The sequence below is a fragment of the Notolabrus celidotus genome, chromosome 5 (genome assembly GCF_009762535.1).
Source record: "Notolabrus celidotus isolate fNotCel1 chromosome 5, fNotCel1.pri, whole genome shotgun sequence".
NCBI classification, from domain to species: domain Eukaryota; kingdom Metazoa; phylum Chordata; class Actinopteri; order Labriformes; family Labridae; genus Notolabrus; species Notolabrus celidotus.
Window position 1 is genome coordinate 997,447 of NC_048276.1, and position 16,861 is coordinate 1,014,307.

At 40.6% G+C, this 16,861-nt stretch overlaps 1 protein-coding gene across 6 annotated transcripts in view; it reads left to right on the forward strand.

Annotated features, from left to right (window-relative positions):
• LOC117812232 (cytokine-like protein 1) overlaps positions 1 to 5,095 on the forward strand; it is a 72,907-nt gene extending 67,812 nt beyond the window's left edge. For 5 of the 6 annotated variants that reach the window (XM_034682874.1, XM_034682872.1, XM_034682875.1 and 2 more), the window contains 4 exons: positions 1,270 to 1,599; positions 1,855 to 1,899; positions 2,111 to 2,257; positions 4,935 to 5,095. In XM_034682874.1, coding sequence (XP_034538765.1) covers positions 1,447 to 1,599; positions 1,855 to 1,899; positions 2,111 to 2,257; positions 4,935 to 4,979 — 390 coding nt within the window. In that variant the 5' untranslated portion in view covers positions 1,270 to 1,446 and the 3' untranslated portion in view covers positions 4,980 to 5,095. The remainder of the gene's footprint in view (positions 1 to 1,269; positions 1,600 to 1,854; positions 1,900 to 2,110; positions 2,258 to 4,934) is intronic. The other variant, XM_034682877.1, reaches the window with a different exon arrangement.
• The last annotated feature ends 11,766 nt before the right edge of the window (positions 5,096 to 16,861 follow it).

Consider the following 16,861-nt stretch of genomic DNA (forward strand, 5'->3'; position numbering starts at 1 on the left):
AGATTCCTAAAACCTGAAGCATCAAATAATTGTCAGAAAATTATAATTTCTTTGAAAATGGAGAAAAAAAAGAAATTAGATTAAATAGCAATTTTCTTATATGAGTTTTAATTTGTATAATATTTGATAGATGAGGCATTTTGGTGTAATTTTTTTGCTCAAAGTTTCTTATTTTTCAAACAAACTAAAACATATAAAAACAACATTTTAGCCTATTAAACTTTGAGTTTCCTTCAAATTTAATTTCAAAGTAATTTCAAACCTAGAAATATTTTTTTGTCCATATTGCACAACAACGTCATACATATTTTGTTGCAAAAAAAACTAATTTATTGTATTTTTTTTCTCTGAATTGTTCAGTTTTTAGTGGAAATCAATGAGCAAAAGATAATTATTTACTAGGGAGCCATGGCAACATTCAACCAGTCATCAATCATCATGATACAGCAGGTTACATATATAATAATAATAATAATAATAATTTTATTTATTTATTTACTTTACCAGGAATATTCCCAATGAGATACAAAGTCTCTTTTACAAGAGCAGGTCTAGACCGGACTCTATGTTCTATTATTAACAAAGACCCAACATCAAGATCGGATCAGATCCAGTCCCCTCTTCCAGACAGGACTCAGTCTGATCTCATCTTAATCCACCATGAGCAGAGCACTTTGCAGCATTTAGCAAGTTACAGTGGCAAGGACAAACTTCCTTTAACAGGCAGAAACCTCCAGCAGCACCAGACTCATGTTAGACACACATCTGCTGAGACCGTGTTGGAGAGAGGGATAGAGGGAGATGAAGAGAGAGAGAGATGATAGTGGGGAGATGGATAGTAGTAGTTGTAGCAGCTGGAGTCTGGCACGTCCACAGCAGCAGAGATCCAGAGGAACCTACGAGACAAGGGAGCTCAGGGACTCCAGAAAGGTCTAAGAAAAGAGAGAAGAGAGGGAGACCAGAATAAAGAAAAGAGGAGAAGAAATGGTGAAGGAACGACAGAAGGAAATGCTGGGGATGAGAAAAGGAGACATAAAGGATGAAGAAACATGGAAAGAAGAAAGAGAGAAAGAAAGAAAGAACCTGATTGCGTTATGGGGTTAAGAGGACCAGAGCATATAAGAATATTTCTCTTGTGTTGCTCTTTAATTTTTGCAGAAATTAAAACCTGTATAATTTTTCCATCATGATCCACCTTCAGATAAATATCACATTTTTCTTAATACTCAAACTTTTGGACCTCCTCCTCCCTCTCAATCCTCCGTCCAGATAAGTGCTGACGGTCGCCTGTCACTCCTCGGCGGTGTCCCAGTCCACAGAGGAGGTGTGTGTTAGAGTCTGGCTGCATGCATACGTGGCTACGTGTGTGTGAAGTGGTCACACACACACACACAAACAAACACACTGACAGAGGTCTCTGTGTGAAGCTGGAGGTGTCAGTGAGTCATGGCGCTCTTTCACCGCTTGTTGCTCTTGTCCTGTTTGGTGCCGCTCACGCTGAGCTCGCCTTTCTTCCCTCCGACGTGTTACTCCAAGGTGCTGAGCATGGCCCGGGAGCTCACCGGGTGGGCTGCACACCTGAAGAGGGACTATGAGACGGTAAGGGGTCACTGTCAGGGACATGTGTGTGCTGTGTGCATGAGATGGAACTCTGCAGCATGCATGCTCCTGTGTCTTATATTGTGTTATATATCATACCTAAGATTACACATGATTGTTTTATTCCTTCATTTATAGACAGATGAGTGATTTCTCAGAGTATGAGGTTTATAGTATGAGAACTACTTGTAATGATGCAGTCTGTGTGACATTTTGGAACCTGATGGTTGATATTTGTTATATTTTTCCATCCAGGGTTACTGCATGGCCCACATGCCAGATCTCTACCTTGATGTCCACGTGAGTACGACCTCTTATTGTGCAGCAGAATGATAGTATCTGAAAGGTAACTAAAGTTCACACTGTAAACCTCCAGCCACAATAAAAAATGTGTCTTCTGTTCGGCCCTCTGTCTGTTTTGGATATTCTACACAAACATCTGTGGTATTTTGACTGCATACCTCGGCTGTAAATCAGACTCGGGGACTCTAATTACCCCTCCTGCTGACAGAACGCGTGCGTGATGCAGAAAATCAGGATCTACATCTCCCTGGTGGAAGAGATGAGACAGAGACGCTGCGCCTACACCAGAGAAGTGAGGAAGTTCGGGGGAACTCTGAGGCAGCTCTTCATCTTCATGTCCGAGAAATGTCACGGGGTAAGACCGTACTCTATGTTCTATTATTAACAAAGACCCAACATCAAGACCGGATCAGATCCAGTCCCATCTTCCAGACAGGACTCAGTCTGATCTCATCTTAATCCACCATGAGCAGAGCACTTTGCAGCATTTAGCAAGTTACAGTGGCAAGGACAAACTTCCTTTAACAGGCAGAAACCTCCAGCAGGACCAGACTCATGTTAGACACACATCTGCTGAGACCGTGTTGGAGAGAGGGATAGAGGGAGATGAAGAGAGAGAGAGATGATAGTGGGGAGACGGATAGTAGTAGTTGTAGCAGCTGGAGTCTGGACCACGTCCACAGCAGCAGAGATCCAGAGGAACCTACGAGACAAGGGAGCTCAGGGACTCCAGAAAGGTCTAAGAAAAGAGAGAAGAGAGGGAGACCAGAAGAAAGAAAAAGAGGAGAAGAAATGGGGAAGGAAAGGATAGAAGGAAATGAGGGGATGAGAAAAGGAGACATAAAGGATGAAGAAACATGGAGAGAAAGAGGGAAAAGAAAGAATGAGGGAAAGAATGAAAGAAATAAAGAAGGAATGAAAGGAAGGAAGGAAGGATAGGAAGAGGGAAAGAAAGAAGGAGGGAAGGAATGAAGGAATGAATGAAAGAAAGAAAGAAGGAAGGAATGAAAGAAAGAAGGAAAGAAAGGATGAATAACAGACCCCAAAAAAGGAATCTACAGCAGAGATCCAGAGGAACGTACGAGACAAGGGAGCTCAGGGACTCCAGAAAGGTCTAAGAAAAGAGAGAAGAGAGGGAGACCAGAAGAAAGAAAAAGAGGAGAATAAATGGTGAAGGAAGGATAGAAGGAAAGGAGGGGATGAGAAAAGGAGACATAAAGGATGAAGAAACATGGAGAGAAAGAAAGAAAGAATGGCAGGAAAAATGTATGAAATCAAAAAGGTAGACAAAAGAAGAGAGAGAAGTGAAGAGAGAGAAAGAAAGAAAGAAAGAAAGAAAGAAAGAAAGAAAGAAAGAAAGAAGAAAGGAACAAAAGGAAAAATGAATGAATGAAAGAAAGAAGCAATGAAAGGAAAAAGGAATGAAAAAGAAAAAAGAGAAAGAAGTAAAGAAAGCAAGAAAGAAAACAAAGGACAGAATGAATGGAGAGAAAGAAAGAAAGAAAGAAAGAAAAAATGGCAGGAAAAATGAAAATGAAATCAAAAAGGAAGACAGAAGAAGAGAGAGAAGTGAAGTGAGAGAAAGAAAAAGAAAGAAAGGAAACATGAATGAAAGAAAGAAGGATTTAAAGGAAAACGGAATGAAAGAGAAAGAAAGAAGAAAAGAAAGAAAGGAAAAATTAATGAAAGAAAAAAGGAAGACAGAAGAAGAGAGAAAAGTGAAGAAAGAAAGAAAGAAAGAAAGAAGGAATAAAAGAAAGAAGGAAGGAATGAAAGAAAGAAAGACAGAAGTAAGGAATGAAAAGAAAAAGGAATGAAAGAAAGAAGGATTTAAAGGAAAACGGAATGAAAGAGAAAGAAAGAGGAAGAAAAAAGAAAAGAAAGAAAGGAAAAATGAATGAAAAAAAAAGGAAGACAGAAGAAGAGAGAGAAGTGAAGTGAGAGAAAGAAAAAGAAAGAAAGGAAACATGAATGAAAGAAAGAAGGATTTAAAGGAAAACGGAATGAAAGAGAAAGAAAGAAGAAAAGAAAGAAAGGAAAAATTAATGAAAGAAAAAAGGAAGACAGAAGAAGAGAGAAAAGTGAAGAAAGAAAGAAAGAAAGAAAGAAAGAATGAAAGAGAGAATGAAAGGAAAAAGGAATACAAGAAAGAAGAAAGGAATGAAAGAGAGAGAAAGAAGGAAAGAAAGAAAGTAAGAAGGAATATAAAAGAAAAAGAGAAAGAAGTAAAGAAAGGAAGAAAGAAAAGAAAGGACAGAAAGTAAGGACGGAATGAAAGGAAAGGAAACAAGAAAGAAAGAAAGAAAGAAAGAAAGAAAGAAGGAAGAACAGAAGACAGAAAAAATAAAAGAAGCTGTTCCAAAGGACAGCTGAAGGCTCGACCTCCCATATTACTTTACTCCTCTACTTTCATTGCTGCAGAGTGGAGGAGTTTTATATCTTGAGTTGTTCATTAACAGAGAGAGTTCAGCTGTGATCCAGGATCAAGGTCAGAGTGAAGGTGGAGTCTTCTCCTTTAAGGATTCTTAGATCAGTTTAAGACCTTCATGTTTTAAAGCGACCCGTCACCGAGCCTCTCTCTGCCCGTCCTCTCTGAGTCTGTGCAGCCCGTCATGAGAACAGACTCAGTCTGACTCAGACTGACTCTGATGAGATGTGCTCAAACGGCCTGCTGGTTAATGGGTCACTCAGTGGGTCGTTTCACAGGATTAAACCGGCTTTATGAAGCAGATTATAAAAAACATTCAGTCCTCTGTGGATTGTTGATCCTGTGCACCTGAACCTCACGTCAGGCACATCTGGGTCTGTGCCTGGTCCACCAGAACAGACTGAAGTGACCTGGTGGAGCAGACCAGGCGCAGACCAGGGTCAGCGTTAATTCACTTTGATGAATCCAGGTCAGGTACAGAGAGGAAACACAGTTAATGCAGAGTGAGGATGTGCTGATGTCACATCAGGGTCATGTCCTGATGAGGGTTTTATAAACCTTTTGTCTGTTTGTCTGATGATACCTCTGGTGTTTGTGTTTACAGGAGTTGGTGTTCACCAGCTACGACTGTGCGGCGTTGGAGCGCTGACATGATGGATCAACATTACAGTCCTAAAAGAGACAGTCATTTTTTTATATAACCAAATATATCCTTTGTTTCATGACTGGGAGGATGTTTCATATAAATAAACATATTAAAAAGCTTCTTGATTTTCTCATTTCACATGATTAGTCCTGTTAGAGAAAGTTAATAACTGTAGTCAAGGGGTTTGGACCAATCAGAATCAAGCATCTTAGACAAGCAGAAGATCAGGGAGAGAGCCAGGGAATAAAAACCGTCAACAAATGAATCCTGTTACATTTGATGTCCCACGTGTTCCAGCATTTTAAAGCTCCAGTAGGGAACTTTAAGTTTGTGTGTATTATGTTGTTCCCTGTCAACTCGTGGTTCTTTAATACTTTATGTTTAAGTTCTGTGAGTGTTAAATAAGTGTGATTTTAAAAACCTCAGGTCTCATAGAGGCATCAGTAATGATTTCTGTCAGTTTCATAACCAGATGAAAATTACTTACTGTAGCTTTAATTTGTAAGAAGAGGAAATTAACCGGTTATTTGACTACTTTACATTCTGTATGTTAAGACTGGATGATTACTGAGGAATGTCTCAAGAGCGGCCAAACACGTCATGTTTCCTGAATCATGGATCATGACCTCACCTCACCTCACGTCTCTTTTGTTGGTATCTAAGCTGCTAATTGTTCGGCCGATCCTTCCATTCAGAGAGACAATGACTCGTGTAAATGAGATGTTAATTAGAGGTTGATGAGTTTCACTCTGACATTTCTCAGAAGCTAACATCTGTGAATGTCAGCGTGGTGTTCAGTCAGAGGTCAGTCGTCCTCAGACTTTTGTTTGAAGTAGAAGTCATTTATCTGGAGAGCAGGAAGTGACCACAGAGAGCACAACATGAGTTAAATCAAGAGTGCAACAACTCAGAGAGATCAGCCTGGGCTGATATGTTCAAACTCCTTTACTGAAGTTTTATTCTTGATGTTGTATCAAAGTTACTCACATTGATGGGATTCTGCTTTCTATAATGGAGATCTGGGGTTCACAGACTTTTCACCCTATGACCCTCAAAATAAAGGAGCTGATGTTCCACTGAAGTAGGAGAAATAACTATGAGTGGGAAATCCTGGAAGGGTCCACAGTGAGCTAGAAACTTGAGCTAAGATGAAATTTAGTTTTGCATATCATATTTCATATTTTTCTTTTTGTTTTGCAGTTTTAACTCCTTATAATTTGTATTTACCTTTTCCATTATACACATATATTTACACCATGACAAACAAACACATGAAACAAAAACAGACAAATAAATAAACATGTAAACAAAAGAAAACAGAACAAACAACAACAACCAGGCCGTCTTTAAAGAAAAGTGAGCTGATAGAAAATTAAAATAAAAAATCATTTGTTATAAACTCAAATGATGCATCAGAACTTGTATTTTAGGCTCCTTTAATACAGATATATAAATATTTTTTATCTCCCTTCTTTCCTTAATATTTCTGAAGTGAGGCAGCACATTCACAGACTTTCACATCAACACTCTATGAGACTAAGACCGCATGTCAACAGACCAGTGCATATTTATAAACCATATCCATATCCACCACTATATGTTAGAAATAAAGACCCTGGTTGGACTCCAGATCTCAACCATTTGTTCCAGGTCTCTGCCTCCTACACTTCCTGTCTCTCTTCAGCTGTCCTGTCACATTGAGGCTGAAATGCATCCAACAAATAAATAAATTACCACTTACGAGAAATAAAGAATAAAAATAAAAACACTTCAATTCCTAAATTTAAAGGCCTCTAACAACAACAACAACAACAAAGAGGTGACAAGACTTCTGGCAAATTTTCTTCTGGATTTGTGTCCAGAGAAAAACTCAAATCAAAAGTTAACAGAAGAAGAACTTTTATCACATGTGGTGTTTACTCTTTTTATTTCTCAGGTTGTTTTTGGGTATTATTATTATTATTATTATCATTTTTATTGTTTAGTTTAATTGTTATTATTGTTATATATATATATATTTTTACCTATTGCACTTATTTATTTTTTAAATGTTAACCTATTTATTTTATTGTATTTTCACTACTATTTATTTTCTTATTTATTTGTTTATCTTTTATTTTAAATTATTATCATTTATTTTGATTGTTTTTTTTCATTCATTCACTTCTTTTGTTTCCTGTTACAAACAACATCACTTGTTTTAATTGCTAACATTGATCTTTGTATATAATGTGTAAAAAATTAAAATAAACAGATTTTTGAAAATAATCAAAAATAATTACTTAAAGAATATTAAATATCAAATAAAGTGGATGCAGAAATGAGCACCATAAAGGTTAACATTTATTAAATTATTATTAGGATATATTGTAAGGGAAGTTTCTCTGTCTTGTAGTTTGACCCTCTCAGGAGGTACTGAGCAGAACGCACCACTAGAGGGCGCCACAGGTCTTCATGCTGCAGAGTGAATCAGACAGTAATTATTCTCAGAGGTAAATTATGTTGTTTTTTAAAAGCTGTATTTATATTTATTAAAGTCAGACTATGAGATAAACGACATGACGTCAGACTCTGAGTCTTTAGAGAGGAGAGAACAAATCAGCAGACTCTAAAGTGACTGAGATCTTTCCACAGAGATCCACTGAAGTCCAGTATTTGCTCTCATGTCCCAGCTGTTCTGGTCTCAGCGAACCCGCCCATCTCAGACCCGGACGTGGAGTCCTTGTACCTCATCAGCTCTGCAGTGACGCCGACTCCTCTCTTTCAAAGAAACTACATTTCCATGACGGCAGTGGGCGGGGTGTGGAGTAACGAGGTGGGGCTCTCTCTCTCTCTGAAGCAACAAGTCCACAGAGAGGAGACTCCATCGGGTTTCAGCGGCAGGTGGTCTCCGCGCGTCCAGGACTCACCGCAGACCGTGAATGGGATTATGACAGGATCCTCCAGAGACTGTTCCTGAGATGGAGGGAGTAGAGTGACACGTTAGAGACACCTGAGGACGTTTTTTAAAGGCAGGAGGGAGAATCATAGAGAATCATAGAGACGCGTAAAGGTCTTTATTCGGTACGAGCCACGCGTCAGAGCGCGCGTAATGCTCCAGGAGTAGAATCCGTTCCTCCTCTGAGTTTCTTCCTGCTGTTTTTTCACACTCTGCAAACATGGCTCTGTCCAGATTCAGTAAGATCTTCCGTTTACCCACCATCGAGATCAAAAAGAAGCTGAAGCAGTACGAGCACGTCCACCGGGACATCAACCCCAACGACCTATGGGAGCTGATCGGAGAACTGGGGGACGGCGCGTTTGGGAAGGTCTACAAGGTGAGTCTGCAGAGACACGAGGCACCTGCACAGAGACCCGATCAGGGCTCTTAATCCAGACTTCACTGATACACAATCACCTGTTGCAGAGAAGTTCCTTCCTTCTTATGAGGGTCACAGGTTGCTGTTTGTCTCTCTACACACACATGAAGGGTTCAGCCTCGAAGCACAGATCTTGTATTTCTCGTCTCCCTCTGATCACCTGGTGAAGCTTCACCTTCTCCACACTGCTGAGATCATGACTAATATTCTAACTATGCTGTTTGTTCAGGTTTAGACTCAGGTAGTCTTCAGACTGTGACTTTGGGCATTTAACTCCTTATTACCATGAGACTGGACATCTTAATCCACCATGAGCAGAGCACTCTGCAGCATTTAGCAAGTTACAGTGGCAAGGACAAACTTCCTTTAACAGGCAGAAACCTCCAGCAGGACCAGACTCATGTTAGACACACATCTGCTGAGACCGTGTTGGAGAGAGGGATAGAGGGAGATGAAGAGAGAGAGAGAGATGATAGTGTGGAGACGGATAGAAGTAGTTGTAGCAGCTGGAGTCTGGACCACGTCCACAGCAGCAGAGATCCAGAAGAACCTACGAGACAAGGGAGCTCAGGGACTCCAGAAAGGTCTAAGAAAAGAGAGAAGAGAGGGAGACCAGAAGAAAGAAAAAGAGGAGAATAAATGGTGAAAGAAAAGAATAGAAGGAAAGGACAGGATAAGAAAAGGAGACATAAAGGATGAAGAAACATGGAAAGAAAGAAAGAAAGAAAGAAAGAGAGGAAGGAAAGAAAGCAATCAGAAAGGAAAAAGGAAAGAAAAAGAAGAAAGAAAGAAAGAAAGAAAGAAAGGAAGGGAGGAAGGAAGGAAAGAAAGAAGGAAGCAAGAAGGGATGAAATAAAGAAAGAAAGGAAGGAAGGAAAAAAAACGAAAGAAAGAAAGAAAGAAAGAAGTAAAGAAAGAAAGAAAGGATGAATAACAGACCCCAAAAAAGGAATCTACAGCAGAGATCCAGAGGAACCTACGAGACAAGGGAGCTCAGGGACTCCAGAAAGGTCTATGGTTAGTAACTTTAATGGGACAGGAAGAGTTAAAGTGAGAGACAGGCAGAGAGAGGAGAGAGAGGGAAAGACAGGATCCCAGTGTGTCAGTCTAAGCCTAAAGCAGCATAAATAAGAGCTGGTCCAAGCCTGATCCAGTTGTAACTATAAGCTTTATCAAAAAGGAAAGTTTGAAGACTACTCTTAAAAGTAGAGAGGGGGTCTGCCTCCCGGACCCTGACTGGTAGATGATTCCAAAGGAGAGGGGCCTGATAACTGAAGGCTCTACCTCCCATACTACTTTTAGAGACTCTAGGTACGATGAGCAGGCCTGCATGTTGGGACACTATGAGCTCTTTAAGATATGAAAGTGTCTGATCATTAAGAGCTTTGTAGGTCAGAAGAAGGATTTTATATTCTAGATTTTATGGGGAGGCAGATTACAGTAGCTGCCAGTCTACTCCCAGATTAGACCCCACACAGTGAGCGTTGGTAGTCTTGGTGCTGGAGGGTTGGACTAGCAGAGAGCTGAGAGTGTCTGGTGTCTTCCTGTTGAATGTGGAGGCTTGTTAACCGACTGACTGATGGTTTGATGGCAGCAGGAGAGCTGGTCCAAGCCTGATCCAGCTCTAACTATAAGCTTTATCACAAAGGAAAGTTTGAAGCCTACTCTTAAAAGTAGAGAGGGTGTCTGCCTCCCGGACCCTGACTGGTACATGATTCCAAAGGAGAGGGGCCTGATAGCTGAAAGCTCGCCCTCCTCTGAAGCGTGAAAGCGTGAGGCAGAAACCTCAAAGGGGACCAGACTCATGTTAGAGACCGGATGAGTTTATGTGACAGCTTTGAATCCTAGAGGAGACACAGGTTGTTGTTTGTATCCTCCTAAATCTTCTGCAGGAGATTCAGCTTCGTGTTTTGAGGAATGAACACCTCCAGGAGTAAACATGAGTCCTCATATTGGAGGGAGATATCTATAAATACTGTTTTTAATGCTTGGTACAAACAGAGTCTGAAAGGGTTTCATTCAGCGTGTTGAAGGTCTCTCCTCCCTCTGCGCTCCTCGCTGTGAGTCCAGCGTGAAGCAGCCGCAGTGACAGTAAAAGCTCTCTTCATTAGTGGGCTCCTCTCAGGCCTCGGCAGCAGCAGCAGCAGCAGCAGCAGCACTTTTGGCTCTGAGCAGTTATTTAATCAGGATGTGTCGGCCGCTCGCTGCAGAGCGGTTCAGTCGCTCTGTGTGAGCACACTGAGACTCTTTGACACTTCAGGGGCCTCGAAGTGGAAGAAGTGATGCTGCACCAGAACAGAAAACACAGTCTTCCTGGACTCCACCTTGTGTAGGTTTACAGTCCAGAGAAAACAAAATACCTGGAGCTTAGAGAGAAACTGAAACATGTACTCCTAAAGATTCAGCATCATCCTCCATGCTTTAATGACTTTGAGAAAGTGATACATGCTTTTATTTTGACTCGACTGGATGACTGTAATGCACTTTATGTTGGCGTTAACCAGGCCTCCCTGTCACGCCTACAGGTAGTCCAAAATGCTGCTGCTCCACTTTTAACTGGCACCTGTAAGCAAGAGCACATTACCCCCATCCTCGCCTCCTCCACTGGCTCCCTCTTCATTTCAGGATTTAAGATTTTAATGTTTAAATCATTAAATTGAGTAGCTCCACAGTACATATCTGACCTCCTGCAAAGCTACACTCCTGCAAGGTCTTTGAGGTTCACTGGTCAGCAGCTTCTTCAATCAATCTTTATTTGTATAGCACCAAATCACAACAATCATTATCTCAAGACTCTTTACAAACAGAGCAGGTCTAGACCACTCTATGTCAAATTATGAACAGAGACCCAACACCAAGACAGGATCAGACTCAGTCTGACCCCACCTTAATCCACCAAGAGCATTGCACCTCGCAGTATTTAGCTAGTTACAGTGGAGAGGACAAACTTCCTTTAACAGGCAGAAACCTCCAGCAGGACCAGACTCATGTTAGACACACATCTGCTGCGCCTACACCAGAGAAGTGAGGAAGTCCGAGGGAACTCTGAGGCAGTTCTTCATCTTCATGTCTGAGAATTGTCACGGGGTAAGACAAGCCTAGACCGTACTCTGTGTTGTATTATTAACAAAGACCCAACTTTAAGACCAGGATCAGATCCAGTCCCATCTTACAACCAGGACTCAGTCTGATCTCATCTTAATCCACCATGAGCAGAGCACTTTGCAGCATTTAGCAAGTTACAGTGGCAAGGACAAACTTCCTTTAACAGGCAGAAACCTCCAGCAGGACCAGACTCATGTTAGACACACATCTGCTGAGACCGAGTTGGGTCTGGAAAGAGTCCCTAAGACCAGGCTGAAAACCAGAGGTGGCGGTGCGTTCTTGGTAGTGGCCCCCCAAGCTGTGGAATGAGCTGCCCCCCCCCATGTTAGACTGTCCCCAACTTTAAGGACTTTTAAATCCCATCTTTAAACTTATTGTTACTCCTTGGCTTTTAGCCCAGTGTGAGAGCTGAGTGGTCTCTGTCTCTGTCTGTTCTTTTATTCGATTTCTTATTTATTTTTTATTATTTATTTGACTTTTTTGTGATTTTTAACTATTCTTTAAAGTGTTTAATTTATTGTGATTCTTGTATTTTATCTTCATTTATTCTCTGTTCTGGGTGTTTTAACTTATTTGACTCCACTGTGCAGCACTTTGCTAAATTTGATTGTTTTGTTTTTTTTATTTTTTTATTTTTGTATTATATTTATTGTTTTTTTTTATTTTTTCACAAAGAACAGTAACAGAAAACTTGCACAACATTGGTCTGCACATCCATCATAAATAATGAAGAAAAGAAAACATATATACAACATATACAACATATATATATATATACATATATACACACACATCCATATATACATACACATATATATCCACATATACAGATAGAAAACAAAACAAAAGCATACAACACATAGGTAGATTATTAGTATAGGGGTTGGGGTTTTTTTTTTCCTCTCAAAATGAGGGCAACGTCCAGAGTTAGTCAAGCATAATACTTTCAAGAGTGGAAGCCACAGTAGAGTTTGAGAAGCGGAGATACGGGGTCCATATTTGCATGAATTGTCCTTTTTTGGAGTGAAGCAAACAGGTTAAGTACTCAACTGGAAAACACTCCAAGATTAACCTGTGCCAGTTAGCCTTAGATGGTGGTTTTTCACTTATCCATGACAAGAATATATTCTTCCTGGCAGCATATGTAAGAATATTATACAGTCTGCCAGAGCAGGTACCAACAGTAGCATTTTGACACGGATAACCCAGGAGCAGAGAGACAGGATTCATGCACAAAGTCACACCAATAATTTTTTCCATATCTTGCAAAATGTCAACCCAATATGCTTGAATTTTAGGGCAGAAGCAGACACAATGCGTGTAGGTCCCTACTGAAATCTTACTTGATTGTTTTTTTAAATGTGCTGTATAAATGAAGTGGATTGGATTCATGTTAAAGTCAGAGCTCAGAGTTAGGATGGGGACTTATTTGCACTGAAGTGAAAGGAAATGCGTCTGCACCAAACCTTACACAAGAGTTTGCAGAAGTTCTGCAGACATTTCTTTCAGTTTGTCTCTAAGAAGACGAAGGACTCACTGAGCCTGTACTGCTCTAAGTCTGCAGGAAGGTTCCTTTAAATCTCCGTCTCCTGCAGCTGATTTGTTGCCCTCTGCTCGGTTGGACATCTTTCCACGTGCTCTCCAAACTGTTTGCACTCTCTTATCCAAATATCAAGCCTCTGCTTCGGCTCCTGTTTCCTCTCCTTGAGCAGCTGAGGGGCTTCGGGGGAGGACAGATCCACACCTGCATGTGTCAGACGGAGAGAGAGTGAAGGAGGCCGCAGATGACAGCCAAGAGAGGAAGTCGTGGGACTTCATCAGGGGGACAGCTTCCTGAACCTCTGAGTCATCATGGAGGAGGGGAGAGCCCCCCCCTGAGTCGTGTATCCCACATGTTTTCCGTTGTTAAAGAGCTCCATGGAGCAAACGTGAGAGAGGGAGAGTCCGACTCAAGAGGCATCAGCTGCTTATCAGGCTGTCAGGGCGGGAGGCCAATAAAAGGAAGAGATAGTGTTTTTATAAGAAGATGAATTCATCATGTCATGCTGCTTCAGAAGCTTCAAACATCTGTGGACATCGAGTGCAGCTTCTTTCACCGCTGAGTGTTTGACTGAACGACTCTCTGAAGGTTGATGTCACCGCTGGGAGAATAAGAACTCACAGAGCTGCTTCAGGAGAGCATAAAGGATGAGTCGAGCTGTGTGTGTGTATCAGGGGACGACTGTAAAGGATGGACCTCATAAAACATTACATAATCTCTCCGTGCAGCAGCTGGATTTAAAGCTCAAAGGGACAGATGAATAAGTAACTTTTCTCTGAGCAGGTCCAAGACGTCACAGCGGTTTGCTAAGTGTGGCTACAGACAGCAGAGCTAGCACCACCAGCCTACGGTCCCTCTTGCAGGTTCACGTCCACATGCCTGGGCTGGTTCCTCACAACTTCATTTATTAGATCAAAGTACGGACAAACCACGCGACGGTCTGCGCTCGTTTTCATCGGGGTCGCAGAGCATTTTAGCGTCACAGCAGCAGCCGTTAGCTTAAGTTAGGACCTTTTCTGTGCATCATCTTAGTTGAGGGATTCTGCTGCAGACTGAAGAGGAAGACGAGCTTCAAATGCTCTCGACTTAAAGTTTCACAGCTCAAAGTTTCACATCCTGAAACAGACGACAGACACGGTAACTTTATTCAGAGTGAAACTGAAGAAACTGGAGTATAGTGTGTTTTTTGTTGAGCATGGAAAGTGAAAGTAGTTTTTTTTTTCTATTTTTTTTAAGTTGACTTTTCCAAGAGAGAAGCTCACAAAGGTTTTATATCAAATATTATAATAATACAAATTCTATTTTCACAGCAGCTTCAAAAACAAATGTTTACAAAGTGGTTTCACAAACAAAGAATGTCAGAATAAACCTTTAACAGAGAGAAGTGTGGAACATTTTAACACTGCAAAAAACAAAATACACAAAGGTTAAAAAGAATAAATTCAAATTATACAAAATAAACTGATGAAACTTTAGATTGACGACATCCCATCAGAGAATGAATGAGAAAAAGAAAGATTAAGAACATTAAAATAATAAAGTAAAAAGTAAAACCAAATTAATTAGTTAAATAAGAAATAAATGGATTTAGTAAGATGAATTAGTTTAATCAAATAAAAAATAATGCAAATGAATGCATTAGTCTAATAAAATCAAAATGAATAAATAAAGTAAGATATATTAGTTAAATAAAATAAATTTAAAGAAGTAAAATAAAATAAATTAGTAAATAAATTAAATAGATAAGAAATGAATGCATTAGTAAAATAAAATGAACAAGTTAAAGGTGACATATCATCAACATATATTGGTCTAAGAGGTCCCCAAAACATGTCTTTAAAGTTTATGCTCAAAAAAACACTTTGAAATCAGATTCTGGTCTGCCTGTAAAACCCTCTTCTTCAGTCCTGCTCAGAACACTCTGTTTTCTCTCTGACCACGCCCCCTCAGGAAGTGGGCGTGGCCTCGGCTGTCCAGCACGTTGATCTAATGTTTCCATGTTGGCTGAATATACACGGCTGCTCACAGACCCGCGTTACTTCAACCCTCTGAATCTGATCCAGAATCTGATCCTGACGGAGAGGCGCCTGCAGCAGGACCTTTCTGAACCATTGGTCACAGATTTAGTGTTTCTTGTTGTTTTATTTGTCAGCATGTCGACGTGTGTCTTGGTACACAGCTACCAACATGTAGCTATGTGGCTATGCTAACTAGCGCTAGCACTTATCCATGACAAATAAAAACTCATCCACTAGATCTTCAAATCTGCAGACGTGGGGAGTCAAAGCGACCTTTGTGTTTATTAAGACAGCCTACAACTAGCATGCCTCCCTCCTAAGCTCCTTGTTAGCACACATGTGTGCAGGGAATGAAAAACGGAGGAGGGGTTGAGTTGTATTTTATACAGTCTATGGGCTGAACAAGCTCCGAGCTCTGACTTCCTGTTACAGACCGGATGGCGTTGTGACGTATGAAAAACACTGAAAACTGAAACGGCTGGTTTCAGCACACATTTACAGAAAGGTGGAGAAATCAGAACAGGGGCAGAATGGAGTCTTTTACTCTTCAGGGGGTTTGTAGACAGGGACACAGATTTCAGGGAGAGAACCATTAAAAAGAACATTCTGCATGATATGTCACCTTTAAATAAAATAAAGTAAATAGAGTAAATAAATGAAATAAATAAGAAATAGTAGTAGAATAAAATAAAAATAGATAAAAATGAATAAGTTAAATAAAATCAAAATGAATAAATAAAATAAGATGGATGAGTTAAATACAGTTAAAATCAATCAAATAAAAAGCAGTTTAAAGGTGAAGTCAGGTAAGAGAGAGTCTGTAAAAGTGAGTCTTAAGAAGAGACTCAAAGATGTCACTAACTCTCTAAGCCTCATCCCCTCATTGATCCACCATAAGAAGTAAGAATTCACATGAACCAACACAACAGCTGTTTAATAAGAGTTATTTTAAAGCTCCTGTCTTCACTCATCTTCTCATGTACATGAGGAAGTTGTATTTAAACAAGAAATATGACCCTGCTGTATTTTAACACTCAAACATGTAGAATGTAAACAAAGACAGTTTCTGCAGCGTGTTACATCTCACTGTGTCAGCAGTGGTTTCATGCATCAGACATGTCGACATAAAGGTGATCCGTCTTCTTCCTGGTGGTCTGGTTTTCTTCTGCAGATCAGGATTAACTTCAGTCTGTTTCATAACCATTAAAAACTCCTCTGGGAGCTTTAGCTTAGCATCAGAGCACATAACTCAACTAAAGAAAAACCTCAAGCAGAGACTCTGTCAGTGGAAACACAGACGCCGACCACATGTGCACAAACAAGCTGTTGTTGACACTCTCAGGTTTTCTGTGTCACAGGGTCACGGTATCGCTGCCCACCATCAGGGTCACAGTGACAGGCTGCAGACCCAGAGGAGAGGGTTAGAGATGGAATGCTTCATGTTGCATTTCAGGATGTGTTTGGTCCAGGACTTTAATTTGAAACATGAAGCGTCCCTCTCAGAATGAAAAACAGGGTCAAACTGCTCTTGATCTTTAAAAGACATGTTGGAGTTAAGCTCAGAGTGAGAGTGTCAGAGGTTTAAAGTATAATCAGTGTTTTTGAAGCGCTGCTCTAAGCTCTGAATTGCAGACTTCAGTCTCCTTGTTGGGTCTTCCCTCTCTCTGATTCTCGTCACCTCGCCGTGTCCCAGGATGTCGTCTGTGTTTTGATCCGTCCTCTGCATGCTTGCACTTGTTGGAGAGAGTGTGTGTGTGTGTGTGTGCACTGCTCTTGTGAAAGGTGTGTGCATGCTGAAGCGTGAAACAGAGGAGCTGCATGGTTCCTCTCACTAATTAATGAGCCACGTGCCGCTGAGCACAT